This window comes from Venturia canescens, chromosome 10 (assembly GCF_019457755.1).
Source record: "Venturia canescens isolate UGA chromosome 10, ASM1945775v1, whole genome shotgun sequence".
NCBI classification, from domain to species: Eukaryota; Metazoa; Arthropoda; class Insecta; order Hymenoptera; family Ichneumonidae; genus Venturia; species Venturia canescens.
In genome coordinates, this window is record NC_057430.1 from 13,442,261 (window position 1) to 13,454,417 (window position 12,157).

General features: G+C 43.9%; 4 protein-coding genes across 8 annotated transcripts; 2 read left to right on the forward strand and 2 right to left on the reverse strand.

The window, feature by feature from the left end:
* Positions 1 to 694: 694 nt before the first annotated feature.
* Positions 695 to 6,573, forward strand: RecQ4 (RecQ4 helicase). 2 transcript variants are annotated; one of them, XM_043430427.1, is made up of 9 exons: positions 695 to 975; positions 1,199 to 1,321; positions 1,407 to 4,400; positions 4,488 to 4,781; positions 4,865 to 5,230; positions 5,304 to 5,463; positions 5,563 to 5,897; positions 5,982 to 6,216; positions 6,305 to 6,573. In XM_043430427.1, exons 2-8 carry the CDS (start codon positions 1,211 to 1,213, stop codon positions 6,213 to 6,215), a joined length of 4,494 nt encoding a protein of 1,497 aa, XP_043286362.1. In that variant the 5' UTR covers positions 695 to 975; positions 1,199 to 1,210; the 3' UTR covers position 6,216; positions 6,305 to 6,573. The 2 variants fall into 2 exon arrangements, with proteins under 2 accessions (XP_043286362.1, XP_043286361.1); XM_043430426.1 differs by having other exon boundaries at positions 696 to 975; positions 5,982 to 6,573.
* LOC122417158 (uncharacterized) lies at positions 6,503 to 8,919 on the reverse strand. 4 transcript variants are annotated; one of them, XM_043430456.1, is made up of 3 exons: positions 8,259 to 8,919; positions 7,097 to 7,508; positions 6,503 to 7,003 (listed from the first exon to the last, which is right to left on the reverse strand). In XM_043430456.1, exons 2-3 carry the CDS (start codon positions 7,241 to 7,243, stop codon positions 6,566 to 6,568), a joined length of 585 nt encoding a protein of 194 aa, XP_043286391.1. In that variant the 5' UTR covers positions 7,244 to 7,508; positions 8,259 to 8,919; the 3' UTR covers positions 6,503 to 6,565. The 4 variants fall into 4 exon arrangements, with proteins under 4 accessions (XP_043286391.1, XP_043286393.1, XP_043286394.1 ...); XM_043430458.1 differs by lacking the exon at positions 8,259 to 8,919 and adding an exon at positions 7,777 to 8,127; XM_043430459.1 differs by lacking the exon at positions 8,259 to 8,919 and adding an exon at positions 7,628 to 8,127.
* A 145-nt stretch (positions 8,920 to 9,064) lies between these two features.
* Positions 9,065 to 10,521, reverse strand: RpL9 (ribosomal protein L9). The gene is made up of 4 exons (XM_043430460.1): positions 10,370 to 10,521; positions 9,839 to 9,983; positions 9,281 to 9,608; positions 9,065 to 9,191 (listed from the first exon to the last, which is right to left on the reverse strand). The coding sequence occupies exons 2-4, from the start codon at positions 9,974 to 9,976 to the stop codon at positions 9,085 to 9,087; spliced, it is 573 nt and encodes a 190-aa protein (XP_043286395.1). The 5' UTR covers positions 9,977 to 9,983; positions 10,370 to 10,521; the 3' UTR covers positions 9,065 to 9,084.
* A 358-nt stretch (positions 10,522 to 10,879) lies between these two features.
* Positions 10,880 to 11,937, forward strand: Trs20 (TRAPP subunit 20). Its single transcript, XM_043430461.1, has 3 exons — positions 10,880 to 11,324; positions 11,419 to 11,652; positions 11,816 to 11,937. Exons 1-3 carry the CDS (start codon positions 11,241 to 11,243, stop codon positions 11,912 to 11,914), a joined length of 417 nt encoding a protein of 138 aa, XP_043286396.1. The 5' UTR covers positions 10,880 to 11,240; the 3' UTR covers positions 11,915 to 11,937.
* Positions 11,938 to 12,157: the final 220 nt, after the last annotated feature.

Sequence of the window (12,157 nt, forward strand, 5' to 3'; positions counted from 1 at the left end):
AATGGACAAACAAAGAGAAATTTTCGAAAAGAATTTTCAAAAGAATCGATAAGTCGCTGATCACGAGACAGGATCGTAGGCTGAGCCGCGCGTATACATCCAATATATAGACATACTATAATAATGTGCGGTATTATTTTACGGTACGAGACCTTAATTTTTGCGTTTCTTCTTATTGTAGAGAACATAATTGCGGCGCGGTGACTGTGTGCTACTTTTTTTTTATGTACTGTTTTAATATTGAGTGTACATACATATAGAAGATTTATCAATCGCGCCCACGTCACAATTATTAATATATATAAATAAATCATTTGGGAGAATATTTAGAGTTATATATATATGTAGATATAAGAACGAAATACTTTGTACATAATATAAATAATAAAATATAAATAGATATACGTATATCTAGCTCAATATAGTGTGCATATAAATTAGTGCCCTATACTCGATCCTCGAGGTCGCGAAGATAAATTTTTTTGCTTGTTAATTGAATTGAGTAAATGTTCAAAGCGACGCGCGAATATTACAGAAAGTACGGATACGGTTCAAACAACAAAATGACGTTGCAGTAATTTTACCGGTGTCAGCTGTTTTTCTACCTTGCATACATGTAATTGTTTATTACAAGTGTATAAGCGACGAGGTCGAATCTGGTCGTTGAACGAAGAATACGTGGGGGGGGGGAGGCACAAGCGGCCGGTGTGTGACAACGAGAAGATGATCCCAGGGATGATGCGACGATGCGCATGCGCCACCGACGGGTCCTCTGACGGACAGATAAATAAAACATATGAATATATCAGTCATTTGACTTTGACTCGTTCCCTCCATAAACTTCATAACCAAAAATCTCTACGATCTTCAGTTTTTAGTTTAAGTTATTTAACAACGAAAAATTGACGATTTTTACTTGCCCACGGTGACAATGGAAATTTGAACTTCTTATTCATCTCGTTTGACAACCATCAGGTAATAATACACGATCAGGCATGTTCCGAAAGTATGTTTTGTAGCCTGCTGTCAACTCCTGTGGCACGCTCGATAATTCTTACCACTTTTTGACGTCGTGTATGCATAACCATTATTGTACTTTTTTGTCCAACGTTGATGCAAGTTTCTACTCAGTTTATTCCATGCAAAAACTGTATGAAAAAAATTAAATCAAGTATCAACTGCCTCATTTTGCTACTAGCTTTACTCGAAGATGGATATTTTGGAGGATCCAACCTTCAGAAACAAATACCAAAAACACAAATTGAGGGTGAAACGATGGGAAAATAGTTTCAAGGAAAAGTATGCTCGTAAACCAAACAAGGTAAGGGGAGCAGCGAGGAAACGTATCAGAATCACTGAAGACAAGCCAATGAATAAGTTTACGAACTTAATGTTACGCTTTGCAGGATGACATCAGAGCAGCTGACGAATCCATCAAAGAGTCTTACAAAATGTACTACAAACTCAAGACTCAAGCCCTGGAGGAAACTCTTTTGGATATAACTTTTCCGGATGAGTCACAGGCTAATATAACTGCGAATACAAGCGGAGGGGCCGATGCTTCATGGAACTCTGAACTCAATTGTACAAACCTGGACATAACGCCGACCGACGCGTCAGTGAGGAACTCGGAGAACATAGATCCGGGAATATCATTAGCAGACTCCTCCGACTCGCAGGGCGTAACTACAACAACAAAGAGCGAAGAAATGCCCAATGTTGAAGGAGTTTGGGGCTCACATTTGAACAAAGACAAAAACACCGAAGCTTCTTCAAAAACTAAGTCCAATCTTGCCATAGGTCGTTCAACGAGTTTCCAACTATCTCGAAAGTTATTTTCCTCTTCAAATTTAACCAAGAGGAATCCTCGAAAATCCCTCTCTATGAACAAACTCAAGACCGCGAAATCGACTCTGGAGGAGAGCGTGAACGAATCGTCGAGTCTCGAAACCACCGACGGTTTTGATCCGAACGAGTCGAACGTGTTCGGCGATACGTTAAAAGTCATCAGTCAGGATCTAACGAAATCAGCGCCTCTACCAACGAACGCTATCGATCGTTTGATCAAAGGTTTTCCAGGAAAAACAAATCGCGAAGTGAATTATGCCTGGTTGGAGCGTTGTACAAAAGAGGACCAGCATCTCCCGGCCGAGCGCGCTATTTACGATCCTAATCGTTTGTCCGGTACGAGCGATTCGGGTATCGATTCAATGAACACGAGCGATACGCCGACATTCGTCGACGTTCCAAGAGACACCCAGCTCGCTGAAGCGGAGCTAACGGATTCGGAGGATTTCGTTTGCAAAAGCGATTCCGAAGAAGAGTACAACGGACGAAAGGTGGTAGGTGGGAAAGTGCGACGCAACAAGCGCATGAGGAACTCCGGCTCTTTTCCCGAAGGCCACTCATCTCCCATGCCCCTGGTCAAACGAAGGTGTCTCGCTCAAGACAACGGCAGTCCGATCGACGCCTCCGTTTCCGCTGACAAGCCAATTCCGGCCGCGACCAAAATCATCGTCACCGAAACGAAACCGGAAACGAGAGAAAACGAAGAGGCGAGGAAGGTGGATGCAGCGACAACGAAAAATAACGGAGGTAGAACGAAGCGACAGGCGAAAAAGACGACGCCGGCAAGCGTCAAGCGAACCTCTGCCAGAACGAGAAAAACAGCGGAAACGAAAGGTGTTGTTGCAAGAGCTAATAAACGCGTGACGCGAAATAAAATGCCAAAGAAAGCAGAGGCGGAGGAAGAGGAGAAAAAGGACGATGAGAGTTGTCGAGATGTAGGAAGTGTCGAACAAGATTCGAGCACGGGAATGTACGGAGTCGAAGTCGTGGAGCAACTCGTTCCACGCTTTGCAATGCCTCAAAGTACGAGCGGCAATCTCGTCGAGGATTTCTCACGGTCCGTCGAGAGTTCGATTTCATCGAGTGAGAAAGTAGTCTCGAGTACTTGTGGCGGCCTTGGCGGTTCTGGATCGAACGAAACGTCAGCGGCCCGTGCAAGACTCGAAAAGAAAATAGCCTCCGGTACGGTAAATCAAAACTTCGTTCGTATAAATCTAAAGAAGAAAGTATTCGTCAGAGGGAAGAAAAATTTCAACTCTTCGAAATATCGTAAGAACCAGTGGAAGCAGAGAAAGAAGGAATTGTCATCGAGCGAGGGAGCTCTCGATTTGGCCGATTTGGCAGAGAAGAATGCTGGGGCTTGTTTCAAATGTGGAGAAACGGGACACTTCGCGAGTCGCTGCACAGCCGCGAAGGGTCATAATTTGCTGCCGATCGAGGACGTGCCGGAGGAAGGCGTGGAGTTTTTGACTCTCGAGCAAGTTGAAAAAATGGCGAAAGAGGAGGCTGTCGCTGCCCACTGCAGGAGAATCGACGAGTTACCGATATGCCCGAGTTTTTCCGAGAACGCGAGCGAAGCCGAGGAGGACTGGAAGACGGACGACGAAGAGGCCCATTTCAAGGGGCATAAAATTCCAGAAGATCTGTTAGCGAAGCTCGGTATGTCACAGAGCATCAAGGGGGTCGTAGGCGGCTCGGAGGACGCAGCCTCGGGGCCGATATACCAATCGAACCCGGATGGTAGCCTGATCGAAACACCCGACGAGGTATTCGAAGCCCTGAGGCTCTTTGGTCACGAGAATTTCCGCGCGGGCCAGGAAAAAGCGATAATGAGAATACTGTCGGGGCAATCGACTCTGGTGACTCTCTCAACGGGATCCGGCAAGTCACTGTGCTACCAATTGCCGGCTTACTTGTATGCGAAACGCTCGAGATGCGTGACCCTCGTGATATCGCCCCTCGTTTCTCTCATGGACGATCAAGTAACCGGGGTGCCGAAATTTTTGTCTGCGGCCGCTTACCACACCGGACAAACCCCCAAGGTCAGAGAGCAAATAAGCCAGAAGATCAAGGACGGCGAGCTCGACATTATTCTCGTTTCACCCGAGGCTGTCGTCGCCGGTGACAAGACCAACGGTTTCAACTCGCTCTTTAGGCAACTCGGACCAATCGCTTTCGCCTGTATCGACGAGGCTCACTGCATATCTCAATGGTCCCACAATTTCCGTCCTTCCTACCTGATGCTCTGTCGTGTGCTCCTCGAAAAATTGGGCATCAAGACTATTCTGGGTCTGACGGCCACGGCGACCAGGGCTACCGCTTCGAGCATCGTCAAACACTTGCACATACACGACGGCCTGGAGGGCGTCATATCGGATATTCCTATGCCGAAAAATTTGACCCTGACCGTTTCCAGGGACGAGCAAAGAGACCGGGCTCTCGTCGAGCTTCTTCTCAGCCCGAGATTCGCGGAATGCGACTCGATTATTGTTTATTGCACGAGGCGCGAGGAGTGCACCAGAATTGCCGGAGTCCTTCGGGTCTCTTTACAGGTAAATCGCGATCGGTCATCACTCGATTATTTTCATTCTCTCATCTTTCGTAAATTGTGGCTAATTTTGTTTCCGCACAATCGACAGAACTCGAGACAGGACGAGGCGGCTTTGAAAGGCTCCAAATGTTCGCCCCACGCCGAAGCTTATCACGCCGGTCTGCCAGCGGCTCGACGCAAAGTCGTCCAAAAATCCTTCATGACCGGCCGAACGAGGATCGTCGTTGCCACCGTCGCTTTCGGCATGGGTATCAACAAATCCGACATCAGATCCGTCATCCACTACAACATGCCAGGGAGTTTCGAAGGTTACGTGCAAGAAGTTGGACGAGCCGGACGCGACAATCTTCCCGCTCATTGTCACCTCTTTCTCTCACCCGTGGTACGAAATTCCTGCCTCTTTTCCTCTCGTCTCAACTCTGTTCCTGCGGACTCAAACCCTCATATATGGAATTGTACTTGCAGCAAGACGCCGATAAGCTGGAGCTCCGCCGTCACGTATACGCGAATAGCGTGGACAGGCACACGATCCGTCGTCTCCTTGGAAAGATTTTTCTCCGGTGTTCGTGTCGAAGCGCGAAATCGTCGGAGGCGGATGGTTCCGATGGGAACTCGAGCGAGAAGCGGCAACGTTGTCCCGGTCACGAGGTCGCGATACCCATTGACGAGACTGTCCGGGCTCTCGATGTTACGGAAGAAATCATATCCACACTGCTGTGCTATCTCGAGCTCCATCCCAAAAGATTCGTCACCGTTTTATCCTCCGTTTACGCGAGAGCTGTTGTCTCGAGTTACGCCGGTCCAGGAGCGCTCAAAGCGGCTGCGCAAAAGGTAGGAAATACCGGCGAGACTCCCTCGACGATTTTTTATACCATTGCTGTTATCGAACTCTCGTTCGTTCCAGTCACCGCCTCTCGCAATGGCGATAGCCCTCGACTTGAAAAAAGGAATCTGTCACGACCAGAGCACCGTGGTAGAATTCCCCGTAGTCGATGTAGCAGCCGCTATCGGTTGGGACAGCGGTGTCGTCAAGAATCACTTGAAACAATTGGAATGGGAAACCGGTCGGTGGTCGCGAGCATATTTTATTTTGCCGATAAACAAACCCAAACAAAGCTGAAGGTGAAAACTGTTACGATTGCAATTCTCTTTGGTTTTAACAGCGACGGAAAGTACGACGTCACAGCGTTCAGCGATATCCGTAAAGTTTGACACCCTCGGATTGCGGGTCAGAGCACCGGGAGATTTGACGGATGCGGAGCTCGACGAGGCACTGGAGGCGCTCGCCGATCGCGCTCGATCTCAGGAAATTTCAGCGTTGCGCCAGCTCGAAACTATTCACTCCTCCCTCGAGAAATACAGTACCAGGAATGTGCACCAATGTATGCAACTCGACGATGATATTTCCTCGAAATCGGAGCTCCTCAAGCAAACGATAAGGCAATACTTTGACTCGGAGCCTTCCGGTAACGAGTCCGGGCCGGTCCCCCTTCCACAGGTAAAAGAGCACATCGATCGCTGACAGATGAGTAGCGTGCGAACCTCCCCAATCTCGAATGAAAATATTTCGACCTTTTTCCAGGAAAACGGAGCCTCGAACGAGAGTGAAATAACGAGCGACGTCCGTTGCCTGATATCCAGCTATCGCGATACCAATTTTACCGGACGAGCCGTCGCTCGAATATTTTATGGTATTCACAGCCCAAATTATCCAGCTCTCACGTGGAGCCGCTGTCGTTTTTGGAGATGCCACCTCAAATCGGATTTCAACTTGATATGTCGCATCGCCAACAGAGAAATATTAGCGATGCGTTGAGGTCGGAATACTATTCCTTTCGTCAAATATAATATATTTTTGAAATATTCTTACACTTGGGTAGACAATTTTTAATTAAAAAACTACAGGATTACGTTTACGTACTCAGCAACGACTGAAGCAGTAGAGGCACCAGTACAGCAACAACGGACATCATTTTACAGTGTATATAAATGTTTCATCAGGTTTTTATTACCGAGTCCCTACGATGAGTTACGACTAGTTATGAAAAACCAAGGGGTGAGATGGAAGGGTATGATTATTGATAAAATCGTCGTTCAAACAAATACTTCAGATAACAAGTTTATTATAAGTAAATATAGATGAATAAAAAAAACTGTTCCCGGCCATCAGGTAACCGCTCTTTTCATGTAATTACATTGTCTCAGAAACTTGTGCATTCTTATCTCTTGTATTTTGCCGACCTTGTCCATGCAGTTTTCGTTTTGGCAGAGAGCACAAAATTCTGAAGTAACACCGTGGAAAGGCGATCGAAAAAAAACGTTGGTGTTTTTCAGGCGTTTGTTCTTGTGATGGGTCCAAATGTGGAAAACGACCTCGAAGATGGTAAACAGAGCGAGAATCCACCGAAAATAGACGATTGCAACGAGGAATAGAAATATCGGGTTTGTTTGGGCAAAGGAAGTACCGGACACGGGCTCGACGTCTATGAATTTTTCGTCTTCGCGATCGCTCCGTCGTCGTCCCTTCCCCGGTTTTTCCTGCCGCCGCTTTTTTCGTTTTTCCTTTTCCAACGTATTCAGCTGATCCTTAACCTCGCGAGGTATCTGAAATCAGTTTTGTTTCGCGCGGCATGACGTTCGTGTGAAAGTTTTCGGACCGGCGTCGCGTGTCCTTATTATCATTATTATTCATAGTACCTGAAAGGGAACGCGTCGACGTTTCATTCCAATTTTGAGACCGCCTATTTCGGGCTCGCCAGTTTCCGCATTGTTGACGGGCGGTGACGATGAGACCGGACGAACAATACTCTCGCCCGTTTCCTCGTCGATAAATACGTGTTCCATACCGCCGCACGTAAAATACTGCTCGGCGTTGCAAACGCGATCGTGACGAATCCCTCGGTATGAGGGATGAAAAACAAAAAGAAATCAGATGGTGTTTATAACACGTGATGGGGCAGGTAGGCGCTGGGGAAAGGAAGAGCGGTGCAGTATAAAAATATTGTATTGTTGCGCGATGCGTCGTTCGTATCCCCGCAATGAAGCCGGGTCACCGGGGTCACTTCCCGGAAACAATGGAACCCAGCACCACCGGCCACTCGGCGAACCACTGGAAATACGGAAAAACTTGTCGAATTTAATTGATACATCCAAACTCGCTCACATTTTTATAACTATTATTTATTTTCACTCATATTTTAATTGCTTTATGGGATAAAATCCGCTCACACCGGATTGCTCTTTGGCAACTCGTTCAAATTGCAATTTACTGTACAACCGATTCGACGAAAATCAACAACACATATAGCGACCAAATTTATTCTGTTGGGACGATTCGTGTAACCACAACCATAAATAAATTCGTTTGAAAATTTCACCATAAAAACAGTCGACTGCCAGTATTTCCTTGTCCTTATATTTCGATCGAAAGAAAATATACACGACGACGAACAAACGCGCAGCAACAGGTGTGCCGTACGCGCAAAACGAGTGAAAAGCGACAGTGGCGTGAGCGATAGGGGGGCACTGCCAGTGACGAACTGCTTTTAAATTACGGACTACCGCGGATGTGCACCGTTTCGAGTTTTCATATAGAGAAAGCACACAAAAGATCGGGGTGTCGGGTTGTCGATATCGAATTCGATTGTGCATATAATTGCACTACTAATGAGAGAATCTTAATCGAAAAATTATGACGTTTAAGTTGGAAAGTTATTCAACTCCGTGAGCGTATTATCTTAAAAATTGAATCATATCGAAATTAGAACCGAATCGACAGGGTCTAGATTCTGAAGTACAAATTAACGAATGTATGGTAACCTTGATCATGTACCGTTGATGAGCTTTCGTTGTAACTTACCTTTCTTATTATGTGCAGTAATACAAACAGATTGTATTATTGACGCCCAAGGTTGTTATATAATACGAGGGAAGTACAACAGGTGGTGGGGGGGGGGGGGGGGGGGGAGATAGCGCGGCGCTGTGCAGGTAATCTTTCAGTGATTAACTGTTAGTTTTTATGGGTCAGTCGGGCGAATACCCAAAAAATTTGACAGGACATAAATCTTTGACGATTGCTTCGTTGAACGTCAGTTTTATAATATTAACAACGCGTTGCACTGTTACTCGCGAAATATTTGGCAAAAGTCGAATCACAGCCGAATACTACGTGTAACATCGCAGCAGGGGGGAGAGCCCGTAAAAACACTCGGCAGCACGTCCATGTTTGCGTCATGCTCTTTTTATTTTCTTTCCTTTTTTTTCGTCAACAGCGCCACTTTTAAACCTTGTTTACTGCTGTTGTTCTCGACATCCAAGCCACGATGAACGTTGAAATGGAAAGAATGGATTCTTACAAATGTTCATAAATTGAAACGAAACGAGAAATGCTTTTCCAAATTTACAGTGTAGGAAACATTAATATTAAAAAAACGGTAAAAATGACACGGCCGTAACGATCTACCGGATTGTATCACGATATCGAACGATCCCACGAATGCGAATGGTGCTGAAATATTTCTTTGAGGAAACTACAATTTTATTGCCATCATTTTTGCGTTCGAGTTAGAAAAAAAAATAACGAAAACGAAATGTTATTGTCCGAACGTATGTACTTCGTAATTGACGTGTCAGGAGCCAGAATCAAGAGAAACAAGCCAGAGCATATAGAACGGATTCAGAGATATTTATTCGTCGTCTTGTACAACAGTAGTTTTCTCAGATACGTACAGGCCGTCCAAGAACTTTCTTATGTCCTTGTTCTTGACTGTGGTAGATTGTTGGATGAGGGCAGCTGAAGGAAGAAAAAAAGCATAAGGATAAATAGAGATACAAGAAAACGACAATTGGTTTGATACGACAGAGTGCTAAAGCTTTTCTTACCTGATCTAGACACATCTTCTAGGGAGTTACCCTCCAAAATGAGTTCGTCCTTTTGTTTAGTCGAGTTTGTAACGGTTACACCCGGTGCCATTTTAACACGACGAATAAACTTTTCTCCCAAGAAATTACGAATTTCAATGACGCTGTTGTTCTCCGTTGTGACACAGTTGATGGGAAAATGGGCATACACCGCTCGCATTTTGTACAAGTAACCTTTTGTCACTCCCTTGAGCATATTCTCAATGTGGGAGCAGACGGTACGCACCGCTGCCAGTTCCTTCTTTGTCCCGAACCATTTCTCAACTTTGAGCGTCCTCGAATTGACCATCTGCGGTTAAAACAGTATTGTATTAGAAGGTGGAACAGTACTTTAGGTGCCGAGTTGTTTACTTTTAACAAAGGCTAGTATCAGAATAGGATCTATCATTTATCCAATGTTCAAATGAAGGGGAATCCGTCAAATCATCATTTGTTGTTGTCCATTGCACATAGCAACTCAAATGGGGTCTCAGCCCCAATTAAATGTTTTTACGATTGCGAAGAATAGTAAGCACTTACACGAATGTCAAGGGCGAGATGCTTGAAGGATCGTTTCAAAACTCCTCGGGGTCCTTTGACCGTGATCGTTCGGGACTTTACCGATACGGTAAGTCCCTCCGGGATCTTGACCGTTTGGTTCGTAACGATCTGCTTCATCCTGTAGCTGGAACAACAAATTTCGCAATTACTGTGGTGCTTTCGGTGAAATGCACCGATCCGTTTAACCTCAACCGGTACACTTTTCTCTCCTTGTTTTCATTCTCTTCTCATCAACTATTTAGCACTATTTTTGCACTGAAACACTGTTGATGCATGGTACGAGAATGAAATCATAGGATAATACGTGACAGGTAGGGTCGAGGATGAAAAGAGAGGTTATACAAATCTTTATGAAATTAGCGAAAAAGAATGGTACACGCGAGATGAAAACTATTATTTCACGGCAATCGATGAGATTCTCTCAAAATTAGGTAAAACACTGATAAAATTGTTGAATAGAAGATCACAACGGATCTCGTGGATTATGTTGATGCGTTAAAAATCTTTTACCTTACGCACGCTACAGTACAACCGGAAAAGAAGGTCCTAGCGAAAGAAACACTCGTTAAAAATTCATTCGACAAGTTTGTTGATGATGAATTCTCATCCGCTTAAATTCCCTAGGCCATAAAATCACCACAATCCACTAGTTTACCACACCGCCACCATCCCGCCGCCGGCGCTCCCGCCGCTCTGTTGTCGTGGGTACATTGGTAGTACTGGCATCAATTTGTGCGCCCGGAATTTGAAAATTTTTGATCCTGAAAAAACTCTTACCGCCATTATTATACACAACACAATTTCTTTCTTGAACAAACAGTAATAAATCACTGGCTCATAAAAATTAGAACATTAGAAGTTCCAAAAAGAACGATGAAAAAACAATGCACACGAGAACCACCAAGACTCACTTTTTCATTCCACCATATATATATATATATATAATGAAAAGAATAAAGTTATTTTACATATACAAAATTTTATGAAAACAATAACCAGAATTCGTAAATGGATTCTGGTTGTTTACGAATAGAATCTGTAATATCAGTTCAATTATTGGATATACTTATAAATAATGTGATTGCTGCATCATCTCAGATCAGAGTGTATATTTGCTACTTTAAGCGTTTTTACCCGTCAAACATAGAATGGACTCTAGATTTCTAGATGAATTCACTCAACAGGACACGCTTATTGATAAACATCTGAATCGACGACTGCTAAAAAAACCTGATTCAATTCTGAAACTATAAAATCAAAACATCTGTAATGACAGAAGTATAGAAACAGTGATCGCAACAGTAAAGGCCTTGGTGTATCGTGTAACCGTGATAACCTATCGTGTCTCGCGTAATTTGTATTGCAATTGGAGGTTAGAAAGATGTCATATTATTTTGTTATAATTGGGCACACTGACAATCCTTTGTTTGAAATTGAGTTCAGCAACGCAAGCAAAGACACTAAAGTAAGTTGACAAGAATGCTCGTTCTCAGAATCAGAAGTAGCATTTGTGATAACAATAAAACACATAAAAAAACAATGTGACGATATTCCGACAGAAAGAGGATCACGCCCATTTGAACCAGTTTATTGCACACGCGGCGCTTGATCTCGTCGACGAGCACAAATGGAAAACTAGCAATATGCATCTAAAAGTAGTTGACAAATTTAACCAGTGGTTCGTCAGCGCATTTGTCACAGCTACGCAAATTCGTTTTCTCATGGTTCACGACAATAAAAATGAGGATGGAATTAAAAATTTCTTTAGCGAAATGTACGAAGCTTACATCAAGGTGAGCAGAGTACTCTTACTAATCCAAAAAAATCATTATTTCTCCTCGTGTTTCAATCATTTGCGAGGTGGACAAGGATTCAATTAGACAATGCAAAAAATATCTTTGATAATCTAAATAGAAATTAAAAAAAAAATTTCCCAATCTATATTATTGTTTGCAGTATTCGATGAATCCATTCTACGAGCCCAATTCACCCATTAATTCGGTTGGATTTGACAAGAAGGCTCAATTGTACGGTAGGAAGTATTTGTCCTTCTAGAAATAAATTATTGGTGGAACTACGTTCAAGTTGTCTTTTTTTCAAACTGGGTCTGCATGGATTTTCCAGTGTATATAAAAAGTAACCGAAGGTCTGCATTACTTGTTACCGAAAGAATTAGCAGGCAATCTATTCTTGAGTGAACATTTTGTTAACTCTGAATCTCACTCCATTTTATTCTTCGAAATTATACTTGCAGCGCGATGATGAAAGTAGTGTGAATTTTGACATATATCCTTTACG

Excerpts from the sequence above, each read along its gene's own strand:
- RecQ4 (XM_043430427.1), top strand. The coding sequence starts at position 1,211 with ATGGATATTTTGGAGGATCCAACCTTCAGAAACAAATACCAAAAACAC. Across the intron at positions 4,782-4,864 it reads ACCTCTTTCTCTCACCCGTG|CAAGACGCCGATAAGCTGGA; the intron begins GTACGAAATTCC and ends TTGTACTTGCAG. Across the intron at positions 5,464-5,562 it reads ACAATTGGAATGGGAAACCG|CGACGGAAAGTACGACGTCA; the intron begins GTCGGTGGTCGC and ends TGGTTTTAACAG.
- LOC122417158 (XM_043430456.1), bottom strand. The coding sequence starts at position 7,243 with ATGGAACACGTATTTATCGACGAGGAAACGGGCGAGAGTATTGTTCGT. Across the intron at positions 7,004-7,096 it reads GTCGACGCGTTCCCTTTCAG|ATACCTCGCGAGGTTAAGGA; the intron begins GTACTATGAATA and ends AACTGATTTCAG.
- RpL9 (XM_043430460.1), bottom strand. The coding sequence starts at position 9,976 with ATGAAGCAGATCGTTACGAACCAAACGGTCAAGATCCCGGAGGGACTT. Across the intron at positions 9,609-9,838 it reads ATCTCGCCCTTGACATTCGT|ATGGTCAATTCGAGGACGCT; the intron begins GTAAGTGCTTAC and ends TTTTAACCGCAG. Across the intron at positions 9,192-9,280 it reads AGAAGATGTGTCTAGATCAG|CTGCCCTCATCCAACAATCT; the intron begins GTAAGAAAAGCT and ends TTCTTCCTTCAG.
- Trs20 (XM_043430461.1), top strand. The coding sequence starts at position 11,241 with ATGTCATATTATTTTGTTATAATTGGGCACACTGACAATCCTTTGTTT. Across the intron at positions 11,325-11,418 it reads ACGCAAGCAAAGACACTAAA|AAAGAGGATCACGCCCATTT; the intron begins GTAAGTTGACAA and ends ATATTCCGACAG. Across the intron at positions 11,653-11,815 it reads TGTACGAAGCTTACATCAAG|TATTCGATGAATCCATTCTA; the intron begins GTGAGCAGAGTA and ends TATTGTTTGCAG.